At 45.6% G+C, this 22,483-nt stretch overlaps 1 protein-coding gene across 2 annotated transcripts in view; it reads right to left on the bottom strand.

Moving 5' to 3' along the window:
- The window catches only part of DENND5B (DENN domain containing 5B), a 751,805-nt gene that overhangs the window by 72,651 nt on the left and 656,671 nt on the right, over positions 1-22,483 (bottom strand). For both annotated transcript variants that reach the window (XM_086952789.1, XM_086952788.1), the window contains one exon: positions 16,806-16,993. In XM_086952789.1, coding sequence (XP_086808915.1) covers positions 16,806-16,993 — 188 coding nt within the window. The remainder of the gene's footprint in view (positions 1-16,805; positions 16,994-22,483) is intronic.

The following is a 22,483-nucleotide window of genomic DNA, read 5'->3' as shown; positions in this document are numbered from 1 at the left end:
TACTCTCCTACAGTCCTGGCCAGATGCACTACCTTTGGCTCTGTTATCCACAAGAGCGACTGTACATTCTCGAGTAGGGCTTAGCCCTTATGAGATTGTATTCGGTCGACCTGCGAATATTTGGGGGGTACCTAGACCGAAGGAATTTAAGCAGCTGGAATATCCAATGTTAATTGATTACCTTTTCGACTTGACTGCTAAATTGAGTCTTATTCACCAACAGGTTTTCGATGCATTGCCAAAGCCACCGGAGAGTCCAGGTCATCAGCTGAAACCCGGTGACCAAGTGGTCATCAGGAACTTTGGACGGACGAGAAATCTCCAACCCAAATTCGTCGGACCACTCCAGGTCCTGTTGGCGACGAGGACTGCTATACGTGTGGCTGGCAGAAAGAACTGGATCCATGCGACGCACGCAAAACGTGTACCCCTTCCACTTCCTTACGACAATTGGGTGAAAAAAGGAATCAGTGCTTCTGAAACTGAACCAGTTCCCAGATACATTCCTTTCAGCGATGCAGAACTGATTACTGATTCACCGAACTCTGACTCCCCTTCTGAAACTGCTCCTTTGAACTCCGAACATTTGTCCTCTGCATCAAATGAACATTTGCCATCTGCGAACTTGAACATTGCCACCCCTGCTGAAAATAGACTGTTTCCGGATCAAACAGCTCCAGGAAAATTGAGATACAACCTACGTTCTCACACAAAGGACAAATAAAGCAGGAAACTGCCTATTTTACATATTTGAATTTTGATACATTGCCTCCAGCCAGGAAGTTTGCTAATATTTTGTATTTTTCCATGTATGTTATGTTGTTTTAATTGCCTTGCCGTCTGGGTAGCCGTAGGGTCGTGGCTGTGTGCCTAATTGAATCTGCGGGGGTCAGACACAAGGTCGATCTTTCTGTTAGTTCTGGGAACTCCCAGGGCTGATAGAGGCATTTTCAACTACGTACACATCATCAGCCTACTGGCTTTTAGGAAAGGCCTTAAAACTTGGCTGTTTATTCAGTAGTCTGTCCTCCTTGAATATCTGCTCCACTCTTCCGTTAGTTTTTTCTGATGTTATGTTTTTTATGTTGCAGCATTGTCTCTTTCTCCGCTAAAGCGCCGGGACACTCTTTTTGAGTAGCCGCGCGCTATAGAAATAATTAAATAACATAACATAACATAACATAACATAACATCAGTGGTCGCGAGCGGTTGTAGAAGATGGAGCTTCCTGAGCTGCACCGAGAGAATGTAATTTATGTTCTCAGAAATAGACTTTACAAGATTCTTCATAACAAATGTTTTCTGATGCAATGTGCAATTACGTTTTTGATTGTTTTAATAACGTTGGTGGGTGGAATCGTCTTTGGTGTCCATTTAATTTTTGCACCGGTAACAACTACAGTACCTCCCCTTGATCCTATTCCTTCTACTATTGCTTCTTACCATTCCTTTCATCCGTTCCCTGAACATGAGCAAGCTCGACGCTCAGAATTCATAAATAACACTTTTGTACAACTCTTGCATCAACACCAACTGGTAGTTAACACAACAGACTGCTGGGTATGTGGTTTGATACCACACACCATGGATAAAGGCATTCCTTATCTGGTCTTGCCTTTTAGCTATAATGGATCATTTCAGGCCTTTCAGACTATTTTTGTCTATGCCCTTGAGACCTATCCCCCGCGTCCACCACGTTCCACTAAATATAACTCTGCCAATAAAGCTTTAGTCAAGGGAATCATTGACATGATTAAAGACGTCAATAACACCCCATCTTATCCTAGAGATGAATTACGAGTATATCTGAGTTGGAATTCTACAGAGTATCGCATTAGTTTGGGTGAAAGCAAGCGAAAGAGCTCCACTCCAGTCTGGGTCGTACCTCACCGAGGTCAAGTCTGTTTGCAAGGAAATGGGAGAAATCCGAGAGCTCAGCTAGGGAAGAGTGAGTGCGTTGAGACTTACGTGTATCCGTCTAACTCTTCCCCTGCCTTTCTTACTGCTAGGGGTACCTACTTCATCTGTCAGGATAGAGCATATACATGGCTGCCTGCTGACTTTTCAGGTTCATGCTATATTGCTCGACTGTTGCCTCCGACATACACTGCTTCCCCAGATTATCACAAGACCAGAGTAGCAAGAGGTGTTTTCAGCAAGGAAGATACCGCTGGCCAGGAAGCCGGAGACTTCTTCAAAGGTTTCCTTCCGTTTTGGGGGCCTATGGCCAATAGTAGAAATCTACGTCAGCTAACACTGGTAGTTGAATCTACTATTACAGAAACTGCTGGTGCCCTTAGTAACTTAACAGCTGAGCTCCAGGCAGATCGTCTCATGACGTTGCAGAACCGTATGGTTCTAGACGTAATACTTGCAGATCGAGGTGGGGTATGCAGAATGATCCAATCGAGCTGCTGTGTTTTTATTCCCAATAATGCTCCGACTGTATATGAAGCGATCTCTAAGCTACACAAGATTTCCGACTCTATTCACGTAGACAAGGGAAACTGGTCCTTAATGGAGTGGCTTTGGACTCTACTATCAGCGTGGGGATGGAAGGTTCTGATGGTCGTTGGTATCATCCTAGTATTCCTGTTCTCGTGCTGCCTTATTATCCAATGTGGTCCCGCTCTGTGTAGTCTCTGTGCTGCAACCTGTCTTAGAAAACCACCTGTGTTTGGAGACAAGGTACGAGAAAGGATGATGATGCAACAACATATCACTGACCTAATGAACATTGAGATAGACTCTGATATAGACTGAGTAATTGCCTATGTAAGGGCAAAGGAGGGTCTGAGGTTCCGTGACGATTTGAACCCGTGTTTTCAACATTGTCGTAAACTCATAATTTTGGTATCAGTGAACCGCAAATGATCCATTTAGCATATCCTGGTGTTTGCGCTATGCTACGAGCAAGAGCACTCCTGTTATGAAGACATTTCTGATTTACCCATGGCATCCATCTTAGATTACGGCAGCCATTTTGTATTCTTGCCCTCACATAGTCAATGGACACGCAGTGACCTCTTTCACTTAAGGACACGTAAGCTTTAGCCGACGATTCACCTTGCTAGTGACACGTGCACCTTAGGACAGAAAACGCTGTGGCCGCATGACTCGGCAGAAGCTGCCTCCCCAGCCTGAGGCCAGTCCTGCTATACTGGTTCTCGTGTTCGTTGGCCTGATCATGATTAGGCGGCCGAAGCTGGTAGCCTTGCCCATTTACGACCCACAAACATCTCTTATCCTGCTTTTCTATCTTCTGCACCTGGCTCTGCTCCTTTCCTTCTGGGCCTTTATTAGGGGGAGGTAACGAAATTTACGATGAGGCGGTCCGGCTCTTGAATGAAAAGTTGACATGGGATTATGATGGAACAGTGGGAACCCCTCGTTCGTAATGTTTTGACATCAGATATTGTTGACGATTCTTGTGTAAACGCCAAATATTTATTGTTTAGGACATGAAGGTTTAGAAATGTACCAGCATGTAAAGAATTTGCCCCAAGCTGAAAATTTAGTATTTAAGGAGCAACCCACTTTGTACAAATCGAACAGGCTCCTAGAATCTGCCCGTGTGTAGTTTTTGTGACTTCTGTGTCCCTGCAGTAATAAACCTTTGGTCTTTGACGCCACCATCGAGAAGCCCGTGTTTCTGTTTATTTGTGCACCGAGACAGGTAGAACTCAGGGGTCTTCGGGTGTTGTCCCTGACACCTCTGGACGGAACCAAAAAAGTCCAGAACTCCAGTCGCCGCCACTCCAATGCAGCTGCTCGGGCGGCCGTGGGCGTCCCCGACTTCTGCGCCTCGCGGTCTCCGCTGTTTGCTTCTTCCACCCAAGGGCAACACCACTGCTCCTCCGCCCCGCTCTCTTCCACCGCCGCCCCCCAACCTCGCCTCAAAGCGGGGACGGCTGCGAACGGCCACCGGCTCTCGTCACCGGGAATCGAACTTGCCGGCCGCCATCTTAATAAAGGCGGCCGGTCTCCGGCGTCACCTCCGATCTCTCTCTGGGCACTTCAATCGCGGTTACAATCTACCGCTGGGCAGGTCTGGAAGCTGCAGCGTCTCCGCTTGCTGATTTCTGCTCTCTCAGGGCAGCGGATATGCTCCTCGGCGCCTCCGCCTCAGCCGGTCGTCGCGGCCGCCATCTTGCGCTCACAGGGTGCTCCGGACCCGGCTTGTTTTCTTTCTTTTTCGGGTGGCCCCAGCGTGTTTTCGCCGTCCCGATGAGCTCCCCTGCTGCTAGCACGTCTCGGGCTCCGCTGGGTAATGTCTGTGCTTCCTGGGGTATATTTTTTGTCGGATTTCGATGCAGCTCGGCCGGAGCTCCGGCAAAGCACGTCCTAGCCGGCCATGCTGCTGGCCACGCCCCCTATTCCTATCAGCTTAGACCCTATCATAGGCACTTCGAATAAAACCCTGGAAAGATTAAACAATTTGAAGCTTTCACTTTTAGGTCGCAGTAATGTGATAAAAATGCTTATTTTCCCTATGTTTTTGTATATATTTCGTTCAATACCTTTACTGATAGCTTCTGGTTATTTTGGCCGAATTGAAAGGATGTGCTCGAGATTTTTCTGGGGGTACCACTGGGCCCGGAGAGCATTTAAAAGTTGTGCGATGTCAAGGGAAAAAGGGGGATGGGGCATACCGAATTTCCAGATTTATTATTGGTGTGCGATACTGCAATATATGGGCTTTTTAATCTTACCAGAAGACTCTATGGAGGATTATATGAAGCCATCCATTTATGAGACACTTCTGGGCTCGGAGGCCAAACAGTGCTTTAAGCATATCATCGAACCCAGCTACTTAAAAAAAAAACAAGGTTTAAAATTGTCGAAACAGCGTTTGCCATATGGAGGACTATAAAAAAATATCGGCTAGGCTCCAACATGAATATATATACTCCATTAAGGAACTGTTTTTTTTACCAGAAATTTTTCATGATGGAGTTATATCTAGGTGGTATAATATGGGGATTAATAAGCTGGGGGACCTGTTCCAGGGAAGTGAGTTTGTATCTTTTGAGTATTTAAGGAATGAATATCAGGTACCGAGAGCCGATTTTTTTAAATACCTACAGGTACGAAGTTTCTGTGCTCAGAAAATATCTAATTCTACATTGGTATTGGGAAAAATGAAGCTGTTTGTCCAATTTTCTGCCCATCCTTGATTGCTGCTTCACTTATACCAATTATTTATGGAGAAAGTTGGGGACGATTTAGAATTAAGAGACTTCATGTGGCAAACTAAACTGGGAGTTGAGTGTGTTAACTTAGAAAGAAGCTTGGTGATTGCCGGCAAGGTACTACTTAATGGCTCACTGATAAGTCCGCATTATATGTCAATTTTTGGGCTATACTATACACCGGGCAAGTTAGCCAAATGGAATTCTGGGAGGGGGACAAAGTGTAATCGTTGTAACCTTTATGCAGCGGACGCTGCACATATGTTTGTTTTATGTCCAAAATTGGGTCAACTGATAGCTGATATAGAGCGCTATATCTCAGGAAATCTGGGTATTGTGATTAAGTTAACAACGCCACTGGCTATATTTGGATGTGAAGAGAGCACTACTCAACAAGTTTTTGACTCAGAGTAATGTTTCATATTTATTTGCATGTCTGCATATCGTGCATGTATTACATTGCATTGGCTTGATGAGGAACCACCTAACTTTATAATGTGGCAAACAAAGCTCTTGTATTTGTTTCATTTAGAAACTGCTCTGTATAAGCTGAAGGGTATAAGGAAAAAAACTCTCGGAAGGAATATTTGGCTCCCTATAACAAATTGGATAGGACAGTAATGGGACATGACGTAAAATGTATGATTTTGGAATTGTATCTTGTATATTATTTTTCCTGCTTGCTGCCTCAAAAAAGAAAAATTGCTGAATAATGAAGGCCTGATGCTAGAAAAAGCAATAGAGTTTGTAGAGAGAGCCGAAAACATGCAGGAAGTCCTAAAGGGTATGGCATCAAGTGATGTGAATAATGTGTTGAATACTAGTGTCCCTCATGAGTTCCGTAGAGATGTAAATGCAAAGAAACTTGATAGGCTGGGAAGGCCTGGAGAAGCTTTTAACAAGTATGTAATCTGTTACAAATGTGGATAGAAGGGACATGTCCTGCAGTGGGATGGTGTGCCTGAGGTGCAGATCGTGTGGACATTTTGCCACAATATCCAAAGGAAAATGTGGGAGTGTTTACTGCAAACCAAAGAACGCGACTGCAGCTGTGAGTGGTGAGGATGAAAATGCGATACTTGAAATATATCTCTTGCAAGTTAGTGAAGTAGGAGCGGTTGATCAGACAATCCATTCTGCAACTTGACTGTGGATGGCGTGGGGGTGCGAATTATGTTGGATTCGGGAGCATGTTACACGCGGATTGGAGAACAACACATGGACACATTTCCTGGAAGGGATGTAAAGCCACCAGATGTAAGGTTGTGGGCTTATGGTAACAAACCAATAGATCTGGTGGGATACTTTACAGGTGCTTTGGAGTTCCAGGGTGTTTCAGCGATATCAAAGGTGCACATCACAAAGGAATGATCTTGTTTGTTGGGTTGGCCGCAAAAGAGGGAGTTACAGATAAAATTGGATCCCAATCATCCAGATCAAGCCATTGGCCCAGAATTTTGTTTGGGACCTTGCTTTAATGAAGTATCCCGGAGCAGATGGAAGGAGGAGTTTCCCAAGGATTTCAGCGACAGGTTGGGTGTGAAGGGGTTTATGCATAAGATAAGGTTGAAGGACAAGGTTACAGCCAAGGTACACAAAGCATGGCCTGTACCGTTAGTCATGAGAGAAGCCCTGAGAAAGGAACTGCGCAGATAATGTGAGAACAATGTCATCAAACAGATAGAAGCGTCAAAGTGGATGAGGCCGTTGAGGGGGCAGAATTGACATACGCCACGATCGAACAGGAATCCCTGGTGCGTTAGTGAGGAATTTGACATTTTAAGAAGTTTGTGTGGGGAATGGAGTTCATTCAGCAGACTGATCATCGCCCAATGGTGGATGTTTTTACCACAAAGGGGAAAAACAGGGCTTCCACCAGGATTGAGCGTTGGATGATAACGATGTATGTGGTGAAATATCTGCCAGGAAAGAAAAATGTGGTGGCCGACTTACTCCAGGTTGCTGTCGAGTGTTTGGATGAACAAGGACTGGATGGTGACTGGGGTATGTGAAAGGGGGTCGCATTTCGCTGGAGGAATGGGTGCCCGAAGGATGCAGTGTTGCAAGAAGTGTGGAAGTATGTGAGAGTTCGGTGGCCGAAGAGAGGACACGGTTCTGTCATGTCTGATGAATACTGTCAAGTGAGTGAAGAATTATCGTTGATTGAGGGGTTGTTATGGAGAATGTAGGTGTTGGTTGTGCCTGAGGAACTAAGGGGTCATGTCTTAGATCTTGCTCATGAAGGACATTGTGGAATGAGTGCAATGAAGCATAGATTGAGATCTGAATACTGGTGGCCGGGTATGGATTGAGATGTGGAACACAGCATTCGGATCTGCTTGGCATGTGCATGGAGTGATAAGTCGCAAAAAACAGTGACGTACCCACAGGTAGTTACGGATAAGATAGATGTGCCATGAAAGAAAATTGGTTTGGACATTTCCGGACCTTATGGGGTACTTGGTGCCGGATGTATGTAGGTTTTGGTGGCCGTGGATTATCATTCCAGGTGGCCGGAAGTAATGTTTTTCAATCAAGTTAATACATGGGTGGTGATTGAGTTTTTGGAACAGAGAAGGAGTTCCAGAGGTGAAAGTGACTGATAATAGTGTGCAGTTTGTATATTGTGAGATGAGATTTTTTGGGGATGTGGGGTGTGGAACATGTTCGTTCCTCGGTTTATCATCCTCAAGGAAATGGATTGGTAGAGCGGTGGAACAGAACATTGAAAGAAGGTTTGCAACTGGCTTTGGGTCAGGGTGGTTCATGGAAGGAAGCAGTGTGCAAATTAAGAGCCTATCGGACCACACCCAATAGTGTCACTGGGAAATCTCCTTTGGAATTGAGGAGGTGCAGAAAAGCAAGGATGTTGATCTTTGTAGGAGTCCTGAAGCAGAATGAGCGGAAGAGTGTCAGTGTGGTTGATGGACGTGACAGCACAAATTAACTGAGATTGGCAGCAGGGGAATGGATGTGTGTGCTTTGTGGAAGTAAAGAGAAACAAGCATTTGCAATGTAATAGGTCTCGCATTTCGAGAGTTTGAACTAGTGCGGTTGTAAATGACAATGTCTTTTATTTAGGTGTTGTTTTTAAAACAGATACATAAAAGGGATTGTCATTTACAATGCCAATAGCTTAAATTCTCACAAATGCAAGGCCTATTGCATTGCAAATGTGTTTGTGCTATAAACATTTTTAAAAAGCATTAGGAGAGCGTGTCCTGCCTGCAACAGCATGCAGGACAAAGCTATTTGAGACAATAGTACTCCGAGGCTGTAATTAAATCCTACCGTGTAACACACGTATCAGGGGGTCTCACCATGGGACGTTACAAAATGAGACAAAGTGGTCCTAAGGAGGGACTACTAAGCCTATTGACCAATGAACAGCCACCGTTTACAGTGAGACAAGCTAATGAAAAATATGGTGGGAGCTTCACGTCCCTACCTGAATAGAGCAGGCCTCGCAGGCTCAACATAAAAAGGTACATCAAAATTCTCTAGCCCGTTACAAGTGAAGAAGGTGAAATGCTTATACCGTTCAAATGAGTGATGGGAATGTTTGGAATGTGAAGACGGTAGTTAAGCTGGCTGATAGCATTACTAAGGTGCCGTTTGGAACAACAACCAAGGTACAGACCATGGTGCTTCCAAGGCTGGTGAATCAGGGAAGATTTCAGAGGGTACCTGCATGGGTTAAGGACTACGAAATGTACTGATGTGGTTGGTTACCTTCTATATCTTGGGTCCGGTTGTTTGGCAGGTCTAGGGGAGAATAGTTTGGTTGTATATTTCCTTGCAATGCTATTCCAATGTTTATCGTTGATATGTTATTTATCTTTTTTTTATGTTATAGAACATTTACATTTATGTCATTTTGTATGGTTTGCGAAAAGGCAGGTGTTTTATAGTGAAATGTTGGGGTTGCTAGGGAATGGGTTTTGAAAAGTCATTATTGGAGGCTTGGTCCTGAGTGCGGCAACAGCTTACTCCTACCAATAAACATACCTCTCCATGTTCCTGTCTGAGGCTCCGTCTTTCTACACTGTTACAAGGGCAAAGGTCTAGGACATCACGAAGGCCCTGTCCTCCTTGGCCACCAGACAACAGCGGTTATAACAACCATGACCTACTTCTGGTGTCAGCACCCTCTCTATGGCTCATGTGGCCGAGAGAGCGTCACTTCTTTGTGGCGCAAGGTAAGATGGCCCTCCGTCAGCTGGACATAAGTGGGTGGCATGGGTGGAGGGGTAGTCACAAAAGAAAGGGAGTAGCCCTTTTGAAGAATTTTTAGAACCCATCGTTCTGATGCTATAGACCTCCAGTGGGGCAGGTGATAGCATGTCCTGCCTCCTACTGGGTGCCCATGAAGGTAAAAGGGCAAACTAAAGGGGTTTGGAGGCTGCTTGAGGGGTGGTAGACTGGCCTGGCGGTTGGTAAAGAAGCAGCTGGGAGCCCCTTCTTTGGCCACAAAAGGAGTGAAAGGCAGACTAGTGTTGGTGAGGGCCATGGAAAGGCCTAAGGAACCTGGCAGTATCCCTGCTGTCCTTTAAGCGCTCCAGCGCTGTGTCCGCCTAGTCTCCGAAGAGACGGGAGCCATCAAAGGGCATGTCCATAAGCAATGCTTAAACATCCCCTGAAAAGCTAGTCGTACTCAGCCAAGTGTGGCGCCATAGATAAAACTGCTCTGCCTAGCCAGTTGGTGGTATTCAGTTCACATCTGATTGTGAACTTAGCTGCATTTCTCCCGTCAGCAACCGCTTGGGAAAGTATGGCCCTGGCCTCCTCCAGAACTATGGGCAGTGCATGTGCAACTGAATCCCATAGAGCATGGGAATAACAAGCCAAAAGGCACACGGTTTACAGACTGCAGTGCCAGGCTGGTGGAATAAAACATCTTCTTGCCTAAGCTGTCCAGACTCTTGGATTCTCTATCTGGTAGGGCGGTAGGGAACGTGCCAGGATTTACACGGGAAGTACAGGCTTGGACCAAACTCTCTGGGGTAGGGTGCAGTGTAAGGAGCTTGGGGTAACCTAGGGTGTGACGATGGCGGTTGGAAACTGTCCTGTTCACCGGAGCCCTGTACAGTGGCTTACAGCCCTTACTAGATGTCCTAAGCAGGACGTCCAGTAAGGGCTTCATTAAATGGGATACATGGTTCAGAGGGGGTCCCTCCTGGCTGAAACACCTCTGTCAAGGTATTAGTCTTGACTGCCACCGAGGGGAGGCTAAGGTCTAGGACCTCAGCTGCCCTTCTCACCACCATAGCAAATGAGACTCCCTCCTCCGTAGCAATGGCTAGGGGAGAAAGCATGACAGTATCTGGAGACATATCCAGTCCACTGACCTCTGCTAAGTCCGCACATCAGTCCATGTTGGGATCTAGAAGCTGGTATTTTTAAGGGTCCAACAATCCCCTCATAATCCTCCCCAAGTTCTACCCCACAGGAATAGGGCTAAGGCACTGGCCTGGAAGTGATGGCTCCAGTTGGCTCCAGATAACGCGCCTTCGGCTCTGCGTCGGAGTTTAGGATTAGAATGGGGATGGAACCGCCGGAGAGTGCCGGGACCGTCAGCATCTGAATTGGCATTGGGAAAGGCCAAGATGGTGTGACTGGCGCCATCTGTGAATCCAAGGGGCTCAATTGGTGCCAAGCAAAAGACCCACCGGCAGGGAACCAGTAAGGACCCCTCCCAAACCCATGGAGCCCGAAGACACGCCAGCAGAAACGGGCCGCACTGGCTCCTGGAAACTCGGGGAGACACAGGGGCAGGCGCAACCGCAAAGCCAGGCCTCGAATGATGATGAGGCAAAGTCAAAGACATCTTTGACTTCCTGTTCTTTTTCTTGTGGGACTTACCTGAATGCCCAGATTACATTGAGTGCGACGAGAATCTTGGACTCCATGACCAATCCTGAGACCTTCCCCTTAACCGAGACCATCACAGTGTCACACATCAAGGGGCAAGGATCTTGAGAGACCGCTTCCTCAAGGCCTATGGGTGAATGGCGTGGTAATTGGCGATGCTCGTCGCATTGAGGTTGCGCTCCAGCTAAAGAGGCAAAGAAGATGCAGGTCTGCCTCGAACATCTTTCGATGACAGGCGCGACAGGGCTTTAAACTGGCCTTCCTAGTGGACATCCATGTCACACCATGACAAGATCTATCAAAAACTGCTTTACCAAAAGTCCCCCAAAAAATAAGTCTGAAATCGACTCAGGTTTAGCATTCCCCAAATCTGCCTTGACTGGCATGGAAAGAAAAGAACGGACATCAGCTTCCTGGGGCGGCGCCTATATTGGCACCGCTGACGTCGCTTCGGTGTCGACGACGCCATGTGGACTGAACAACGACATCCACTGGGGTGCAAGGGTACTGCTCATGATACATTTCTGGATCCATTCGGACACAGGAATCTGCAGCTATAAGTCTCTATCAGATTGATGTATTGACACTGGCAAATTAAGTGCATCCACCTCTAATGATCGATCTGTGCTGGGAAATCACATTTATGTAGAAGTTTCAAGTTTTTTAACACCCTTTGATAGTGCAGTGCCAAAACAGGGTGTGTTGTGTGAAGCCTGGTCAGAAGATCAGGTGCTTGTGGCCAATAAGCATGACTGCAATTAGGAACCAAAAGCTTTAGATAGTTCCAGGTTGTGGATGACCTTGGGAAAAAAAATCCTGGGACCAGCAACATAAAAGTAGATGTGTTTATAATCATGACAGGAGTGGGAAAAGCAGCTTAATGAAAGACAGCATGAAAATGTTCTGAAAGGGGCAAAAAAAGAACCCTGAGGGAAACAGACAGGTTTAAAAACTAATTGAGCAAATTTTGACATGCTGTTCCCTGTTGAAGAAGAACGATTTGAACCATTTTAAGTAGATATCTGAAGCAACAGGTACCAATGCAATGTGATCTGTCAAAATGTTAGAAAAAGACTACACATAGTCTTGGTCTTAAGTACAACTGCTATTACAACTATTTCGGAAAGAAGTAGTCCCGCAATGCAGTGGCCGGTGCCTAGAATAGTTGGACCGATGGATGTTTATTTTACTGGGAAACCTCTGGAATACCTGTTTAACAGAATTCTGAAGGAAGCCATTTATAAATGTAGTGACTAATGTGGACAGTAAATTGAACAGGTTCAGTGAGCCAGTGGTGTAGACACGTCATAAGCTTATCCTTGCAAAGATTAGAGGACTGGGTCAATATGGGCAAATAAATTTGGCTGGGTATAATAAATTGTAACTGTTACACTTTTCATTTGAGAGAGAGAGAGAGAAAATAAAGAATTAGGAAGGATGCAGACACTGTCACCTTGGGCATTCCTTGGTTATTTATATGATATCTGAGATGGCACCAGATGTTTATAAATTTCTACAAATGTGGTTTAATGCTTAGTTTTTTTAATTTGTTTTTAAGTAACTGGAAATTTCAGACACAGTAAATCTAGTTAAGATAGCACACATACAATGTTGTGCATGGACAATTATGAGACAACTGTGGGGAATTGCAGGTGGACGTACTCAAGTTGTGCTGTGAAGAGCACAACTTAGCAAAACAGTAGTTGGGGTTTGCCCCCTGCATCTTTAGCAGTGCTAATCGGGGTTAAAAAGTATCAAATTTGTCTGCTGTTGGGATGTTTTTGTCTGGGACAGGCAACACTATTCTACCAGGGGAGAAGCGGAGTGCAATATGATATTTATTGAAATGGTTGAGTGTGGGGATGGACCATGCTGCCTTCACAACCCTGACTGTTACAGACAAATGAGATGCATAGCCTGACCACTAAAATAGAAGAAAAAGAATCTTGAAGAAGGCCTCCCTGCACTTACACTGGAAATAACAAATCGGATAAATGCCTCTCATCTATCATGAATAGCACCGTAGGCCTCATAGCCTCATAGCATTTCTAAAAAAAAACACAGATCCCAGGATTCTGGGTAATTATTTGCCCATATCCAATGTTCTTTACCTTAGCAGGATCCTGGAAAAGCAGCAACAAGACCGCTTCAAGAACATGCAGAATTAAACTATATCCTTCACAGGCACTCCTCCTGCCTTGGTTCCCAGAGGACTTGAGTATTTATATGTGGGCCCTTTGCCTAATTCATACAGTCCAGAAGAGATGACCCAGTGGGGTTATGGGTTATGGATTAAGAAAAAGGGTGCACAGGTCGAGTCCACATGACAGCAAGTATGTCTCCAGCCATGAATCCTAAGTACTTGTCAAGTGGGCCCAGTGTCGTCTTTATTTGCCCATTTGTAGGACGAATATGTACGTCTCAGAGGTTCAGGAGTGGGTTCTGTATGCCTCTCTTGCCTTGATAGGGCAGTGATTTCTGTCTCAGCCCACTTGGATAACGTTTTAGGGTGCATAGTCATTCTTACTCAGCTTAGCTAAATGCCATAAGGCACGCTTTAGGACTGTGGAGGCTTTGTAGATTGTTTAGTGTTCTTGAATGCTAATACATTCAACTAATAAATTGTAATTGGGGGACAGGCCATGATAAGAACAAAATCTGAAGATCAGCATTGTCAGATTGGCACCTAAGGCATGTGTTGGATACTATCGGGAGTATTTTGTGCAAATGGCTGGGCATCTGGTACATGTCAAGCTGTATGGTGTACTACAGCAATCTGAACCTTGATTTCCTGGATACCAGTGGGTAGCCTAGCACTCTCTGCTATGCCTTTTCTGATATTTCCACCCCAGATGTGCAAGTTGTGTCTTTTCTTTGTTCTCTTACTCCTTCCAGGTGTCAGTAACATGGGCAACACACTGTAAGGTTTTGGAGCCTCCCGATTAGTGCCATTTAAAATAAATAAGCTGGCCAGGATTTTGACTTTTGGAAATTGCCCCAGGTATTCCGGTCTAAGAATCCTGAACGTGTGTATTCACAAGTGGCCTAAGTGTTGTGACCCTAGCTGGAGTCCAGAGCTCGACATTCAGCTGCATAGACAGTTTTGTGGCAATGAGCAAGAACCACAGTGGTAGGTCTGGTACAAAGACCAACTTCGTGTTTCAGCAAGTCAAAGTCCTAAGCCAGCACTATCTTGTCACACCCATTCTATTGGCATGTAATGTTAACATGCTTACTCTGTGGTTTGAACACTCAAGTGAATATGTTGCCCCTAGCAGTTCCAACAAACTTGTACTGCAGTTTAGGACCTGCAGCATGGCAACCATCTAGTCACCCATTGAAGCTATGCTGTGAGATGTCTAATGCTTACGTTTCCATTCTCCTTCATATTATTTTTGGTAAACATTTTCATTCATTCCAGGATTCCTCCATAATGTTTTTAAGTGTCTGTTACCATAGTTTTCTCTTTGGGGTATGCAGTTTGTTCTGTTCTTAATTTAACTTAATATTTTCTTAATTTATTTACTGTATGACAATGGATTGTTTGAAGTTTTCACTGCTTCAAATTATGCGTCTCAAACCTGCCCCAATCCCTTTCAAATATGAAATTGTGCTTACCTTCTATCTAATCCTTTATAGCTTTTAATGAATAACTGGTGTGTAATTCATCTGAATCTTTTTTGTTGGTGAGTTTTGTTAAATTGCTTCCACCAGTCTTTCTATTCGGTTTCAACTGATATTAAAGGTTAAGGAAAACTCAGAACAGATTACAATTCTCCTCCATAGTGAACAGTGTAAATGCACGTTTATGGTGGAGTTGCACATAAACATACACTTTAGAAACACAAATAAAAAGACATCAATGTTGGATTGCATAAGATTGCCTAATAAGACCCGGTATGCTAGTATGTATCAATATTTCTTACAAGGAAAACCTTGAAAGGTGACTTTAGTAGTTTGAAGGGCCAGAATACCTTCCTATTTGTAAACGTTAATTTTCTGGTGTGGTCTGCCACTTTCCATATATACGTTTGACTGCAATTGTGGCGTGCTACATTATCTTGGAGGTCTGACCTCCACAATTAGGTTTCTGGATCTGGGTATTTTTAATAAACTAGTGCTCAGACTACAGAACACAAAAAAACAGACTCCTTGCTCATACAAAGGCAAGTATCCTAGGACTGCTGTGTCTACAATGATCACCAATCAAGAACAGAATACACACTAAAACATACCATCTACCAATCAGCAAATGGATTTTTTTTTTAGTTTAGCAGATGCAGGACATCAGTTAACATATGACACATGTTCAGTCAGCCGCACTTGAAGTGCATACACTCTAAACAAAAAAGTTACTTATCTTTGGGAACAATCTTTATTGACCTGCAGATTCCTCTCCTTTTAAAAACCTCAGGTGTCAGACTGGATCTGGAAACTTTTCAATAGTTGTCTGCACCCGTAGGAGGCGGTGGGTCCATCTCGGTACTGGAAGTAATGTCACCATGATACTACTGGAGACATAAAACGCCCACATTTGCAAACCAACGTCTCTACCCTTTTCTCTTCGGTTCCAGACTATTGCTCTCCTCAGAATTTTCATTTTTTATTTGATTTCTGTTTTTCAAAAAAAAATTGGGGAGAAGTGCAAGGACGTAACCCCTCAAATGGTCAGCTTTTAAACCTTGCAGAGACTGTTATAGGAAAATGTACATCATAGACCCCCACAACAGCCATCTCTGGTGCCTATGATGCGAAGTTGTGTGAGTCAAGCAACAGCATGCACCCCAATGCCATTAAATAAAGCGAGGCCAACCTGTTCATGGCCCGGGCTCAGGACGATAGAAGAGCTAGAAGAAAATCAGGCACCAGGATAAAGTCGCCAGTCGCTTTTGTTGAAGTTCTACCAACGAAGGTACAAGATGAAGTGACCTCACGACTTCAAGCAGCGCAGATAGTGAAAATGTAAGTCACCAAAGCACTTTTCTATGCCTCAGGAATCTTCCTCAGTGCCAGAATTAGTTTCTCTTCCTTGAAAGGAACTAGGACCTCTGTCTCCTTTGGAACTAATGTAAGTTCCCACAACTTCAGTGCCTGTTGTTCCTTCACCCATGCCTCGACATTAGAAGTCCTACACTGAGTTTCCTGCTCACAGTAAAGACATTGCTTTCTACCTAAATGTAATTTTTTAGGTTTTCCACAAGGCTATGGTCCCCACTGGAGGAAGCTTAGGACCTATAGGCTTACATTTTGGAATGACATCAGTGGGCTTTAAGCCGTCTTTACTCCCTTCATCTCCTTGCCTGCTGTTTCTCTGGCTCGACTCCAGCGTCGACGCCAGTCACAACTTCGGTTCCACGGCTAATGCTGCCTCCTCTTACCATGCAGATGGGTTCTTCACCATGGGTACCAGAACCAGCTTTCACCAGCACCACTCCAAACTCAACCTGTACCACCAATTTTGGGTGGGTGACTGGTTTGCCAAACTCCAAAAAACGTCCAGTGTCTCTAATGAAAGCTTACATTTGCACCAATAAGTGTGCCTTGTAAATGTATTCATATTGTTATTAAAAATGTTCATGCAAAGCTAAATCAAGTACTGAAAATAATACAAATTATTTCCGCTAATCAAAATGTTTACTTGAAAATTTAATAAACAAGCAGCAGTGTGATAAATCTAAGTCAGGGATCTAACTCGACAATAATTGCATGAGACTGAAAATATAAAAGGAATCATTGGCTTACTGGGGCTTTTTCCCGTGAGGGAAGTGATACTGAGACGTCGATTCATGGTTGGTGATTTCTGCTGAGGCGGAGTGCGAGACTGCTTTCCCAGATCCTCTTCGGAAGTTGTGATTATTAATTCTCCAATAAGAATTCTCTCAAGACTTCCATCATCAACACCTTTCCCCAACCATCTCCCACACGGGAACCTGCAAGACAGTAGAAAACAGCAAGTAAATATATTTTGGGGTTTGAGTCAATATTTTGTTTTAGTGAGCATGGTGACTTAAGCATTTTAGTAAACTTATTGTCGGATACCTCATATAAACTTTACATGAATCCCATTCATTAGTATCAAAGAAGCTCCTGAAATTGTTTGCCCAGAAAAAGTTTGTGCATTAAATGTATAATATGGAATTACCACACAGTGCCATGCAGTTGTGAAGGCATGAAAAACCTTCATTCAATTACTAAATTGCTACTCCCTGATGAGAAGGAGAAGGAAGGAGAGTAAAAGGTTTTCACCTATTATCCAGTGTATCCAAAACCATGAGTCAGCATGATGGTAGGATGATAACATGATTTACATCCTGCATCTTTTGCCTGTGCCACTCTTAATGACAGCCTTGTAGTATATTTCACTTCAAGGTACGTTAATCACCATAGCATCATGTGAGCATCTTATTACAAGCCTCTTTTGGCCTTAGCTCACTACTTGATCCCAGTCAGTTGTCGAAACCACATATCTTTCGCAAGACCTCCTGCGTAACGAACTCCGAGCTCATGCACACCGTGCCTAACTCCTATTGTATCATTAGGGGTGGCATGCACACCATTTTTCATCCAAATTTTCTGTATCTACTGTTCATGTAAACAAACTTTGCTGATTAGCGTGCAAAACTGGGCTGTGCCTTGCCCTAGAAACACCAGTTAATGCAATCACGTGGGGAGCGTCAATTAAAAGCTCCACTCCCAGATGCACTGCATGAAATGGATCGCTGATCCAACCAATAATTCTCCATTTAACTATGTTCAAAATGAATCTTGTTTCAAGCTATGAGTCAAACGCTTTCTTCTTCACATCCTTCATCTCAACATATGTAACATTATGTATTTTGGAAACTTTGCGTATTCGCACGTGCTCATCTGGACCTCTTGGAGAATACGATCCAAACACAACAGGTAGTTCAAAGCAGCATTTTATTAGGAACCCAATGCATTTCGGGCTTATTCCAATCCCTTCGTCAGGGGTAACTGTGAATCGACAATTTTAGAAAACACGTAATTACACAATTATGCCAGTAACATTAATCTAAGTTTTCTTCATGCGCAGTATAACATATAGTGTAAAACCGCTCACTAAAAGTTAATTTAGCTTTAATTTAAACAATAAACAAAACACAAAACTAGATACTTAACCTCCATAAATGTGTAAACGTTCATCTTCCGACCTCCAGATTAAATGACAATTTAAAATGCACTGTAATTGAACATGTCAGCCCATAATTCCTCTAATATCAGACTTTCAAAAGTTCCCTCTAACAGCATACCATCTAACACCCTCCTATTCGCGCTGGTTGAATCACAATCTCTTCCCACCTTTAATTGAACTTCCCGTTCTAACAGTAGCCCCTTCGGACGATCTGCAGCACCCACCTGTCCGAAGTGACTGTGCGCCAGTGGGAGAGGTGATGGCGAACCCTGCCTCCCACAGGCGTCGCATGGGCCTGAAAACTCAGACTAGGAAGGTTTTGAGGCGGGTGCTGCTGAGGGAGGTGTGGACTGGCCTCGCCGTGGTCCCCGACCGCCGCCACGGCGGTTTCCACGTCCGCCACCGCGCTGTTGAACATTCTGCGGCGCGTGGCTGGCAGTACGTGGGGTGGCGCCCCTTCCGTGGCCACGAAAGGAGCGAAAGGCACCCGATTGCTGGCGTGGAGCCGTGAGGCCCAAGGACTTGGCCGTAGCCCTGGAGTCCTTAAAACGTTCCAGCGCATGGCCTGCCTTGTCGCCGAAGAGGCGACGGCCATCAAACGGCATGTCCAGGAGTGTGGCCTGGACATCGGCCGAGAAGTTGGAGGACCTCAACCAGGCGTGGCGTCGAATGGCCACTGTCTTTGCCATCGCCCTGCCCAGTGAGTCCATTGTATCCAGCCCACACCGGATAGAAAAACGTGATGCATCTCGGCCCTCCGCAAGGGCTTGGCCGAGTTTAGCCTGGACCTCCTCCGGGCATTGTGGCAGCACCTCCGCAACCGTGTCCTACAGAGTGTGGGTGTAGCGGCCCAAGAGACAGGCGGTATTCACAGACCGCAGCCCTAAGCTAACAGACGAGCACACCTTCTTCCTGAACTGTTCGTATCTCTTGGAATCCCTGTCGGGCGGGGCCGACGGGAATGCGGTCTGGGAGTTGGAGGCCTGGATGACCAGACTCTCGGGGGTGGGGTGGGTGGACAAAAAGCATGGGTCGCCCGGGGCTGGGCGGTAGCGTCTGGCCATGTTCCTATCCACAGGCGGACCTGTGGCGGCCTTGGACCAAGTGCCCACAAGAACGTCACACAAGGCCTCATTAAACGGCAGCAGAGGCTCACTGGAGCTTGACTGCGGTTTGAGGACCTCTGTGAGGAAGTTAGTCCTCACGGCCACGACGGGGAGCTTAAGGTTTAAGGCCTTAGCTGCCTTCGTCAACACTACACTATATGTAGAGCCCGCCTCCGAGGCCACAGTCGGAGGGGAGCTAAATCCAGTGTCTGGCGAAGTGTCAAGACCACTGGCCTCCCCAAGCTCATATGTCCAGTCCTGTTGAGACTGGCAATCCAGTGCCAAAGGGTCCTCGGACCCCCTCCCAATCTTCCTCGTCACCTGTGTCCTGTAAACCAGGATTAGTAGACAGGGCCTCCTCGTGGATATAAAAATCTCCAAAGGCCGACGGAATCGGCGCCCAGCGGCGCCCTTCCGGCGCCTGAGTCGGACCGCAGGAAACATTGGGGACGGCAACACCAGTGGGCGCCACCTGTGGGGACGGCGCCGGTGAGGTCGTAAGGTCGACCGGCGACGCCCCGGATCCGGTGAGGTCCTGCGGTGCCGAGACCGAAGTCGCCCGCGGCATCGGGCCGAAGCACCCGACCCGTTAGGACCTCCAGACGGAACCGTTGGGCCCGAAGGCGTCACGGGAACCGACTGAGGAGGGAGGGCCCTCATGGCCATGAGGTACCGCTCGATCTCCTCCGGCGTCGCGCCGTGCCCTGGGACCCGAAGGTGTGGGGCAGGCGGCAACGCTAGCGACTCCCGAGGAGCCGCGTGGGCTGTGTCGCCCGAGCCCCCGGCCGCATCGTGCGAGCGTCGGGGTGGGTCGGAGGACCGATGACGTCGCGCCAACCTCTCATGCCTCTTACCTGAGGACTTGGAACCTGACGACCGGTGTCCACTCCCGGAGCTTCGATGACTCCGATCTCGCGACCTGTCCCTCGACCTCCCATGGGACCGGTACCTGGAGCGGCGCGGGGCCGACTGCCTCAGCTCGAGTCGCTTGCGGGACCGCTCCCGCCTAGCCTTCGACGTCAGGGCCCGGCAGTCGGAGCAGGTTCGATCGTCATGGTCGAGGCCTAAGCACTTCAGGCACCGGCGATGGGGGTCCGTGACCGACATCAGTCGATCGCACTTCGAGCAGGGCTTGAACCCGGGCATCCCTACCGGCACCGATAGAGTTGAAGACTCAACAAAAAAGAGTGATCAAAAGATCAAAAAGTTCAGTCAAAAATTGACTGGGGGTAGAGCTTCTACGGATCTGTGCTAGCTGGCGCGGAAAAAAGAAGAACTGACGTCAGCGCGCATGGGCGGCGTCTAAGTACTCCGACGACGTCATTCCGGCGCTAACGACGCAGATGACGGACACGGAGCCGCAGACGACGCCTACCGACGCGCAGGGGTATTGCTACGCAAAAATTTCGGGATCCAGTCTGACGCCTGGGGATATTCTAAGGTAAGGAATCTATCACTAACGTGTTTCTTTCAGATATAATTGTGTAATTATGTGTTGTCTAAAATTGTCGATTCGCAGTTACCCCTGACGAAGGGCTAGGAATAAGCCCGAAATGCATTGGGTTCCTAATAAAATGCTTTGAACTACCTGCTGTGTTTGGATCGTATTCTTCAAGAATACACAAACTTTCCAAAATACATAATGTTACATATGTGGAGATGAATGATGTGAAGAAGAAAGCGTTTGACTCATCGACGAAACAAGATTAATTTTGAACATGGTTAAATGGAGAATTATTGGTTGGATCGGCGAACTATTTCATGCAGTGCATCTGGGAGAGGAGCGTTTAATCGATGCTCCCCACGTAACTCCTATTGTGGACAGAAATTTTGCTGGAAGATTTTGCCCTCTATTTACTGTTAGACTGAGAACATCAAATCCAAACATGACTTTGACTATCTAGATTTATTCTCCATTAGTACCAGGATTTGTGATGCAGTCTGGACGGACTTGTCAGTATGACACTGGCTCATGGACCTGGTTTAAGATGCCTTCAAGTTTGCTTCTTGTTTCCGAAGTGAATAAGCTGGGCTGCTAAGAGAACTAATGTACTCAAATCTGCCTCCAGATTTATATCGACCCCCTCCTGTTGCCCCAAAGCATATATACAGACCGTATATATATATATAGTTCTCTCAGGCTGTGATTGGATTTGCTTACTTGTTGGGTTCTTCCTAAATCTGGCAGTAGTGTTATTCACAGATAAGGTGTGGAGAAACTGATGGCGCTCAACATTTTATTTTATTCGCTTCCTCAGGACACTGTCCATAATACATTCTTAGTTTCCAAAACAGCAAGTAGAGACACCTGTCGCACCATAGGTGACTAATAAAGATAATACAATGGGGCATATAATAAGAAATCCAGACAAACCTTCATGAATGTAAGTTAGAACTCTATGACCACGTGCGTTTTGTGACACAAAACTAGATTACATCGTTCTGTCAGATTTGTTATGACTATTTGCTTAACTGGAATCTTAACAACTGGGAGGAATATTTCTCTTCTCGTTAACCTCTTCATGATACCAGAAAGCCTTCTTGAGAATGAAACATCATCTGCTAAGTTTAAAAGGTTAATCGTAATTGTTTAATCAAGTCTTTTTGTTTGACCATTCGTTAAGGGTGAAAGCCAGACAAAAGCGCCTTTTGGATCTATAGTTCCTTGCGGAGCGGAGGTCAAAAAGCAAAAGATGAACTGAGGACCATGCTCTAAAATTATCTTGTTTGTAAGTCTCTGAATTCTAAAGATGTCAGAAAGAAACATTTCTGCCGTTTCTGCTGCATAACTAAGTTTGGTCTAAGGAGAGAAATGTACAAAACTTCCTAAAACAATCCACTGTGACCATGGATGAAGCTCCACTATGAAATCCCAGGATATATATTCCAAACATTTAGTAGATCTTTCCAGAGACCGTAGATAACCAAATCTCTTACGTGAATCCATTTTAACTTGAGCCTGATGGCAGCAGTGATAGAATTGGGGCACAACTGCAGAACAATTAGTCTACGTTTTTCACTAGCAAAAAAGATCTTGACTTGATTTCTTATTATCATACAAAGGACATTGGCTTGATTTCAAGGTAGTTTAATTAATTTGTTCTAGAAAGGAATTTGTTGCAGTGACTACAGAAACAGAAGATGATTCAAGGGGACTGAAA

Source organism: Lissotriton vulgaris, chromosome 1_2 (genome assembly GCF_964263255.1).
Source record: "Lissotriton vulgaris chromosome 1_2, aLisVul1.2, whole genome shotgun sequence".
Lineage (NCBI taxonomy): Eukaryota > Metazoa > Chordata > Amphibia > Caudata > Salamandridae > Lissotriton > Lissotriton vulgaris.
The sequence above is the reverse complement of the archived record's forward strand: the minus strand, read 5'-3'. Positions and strand labels throughout refer to the sequence as shown.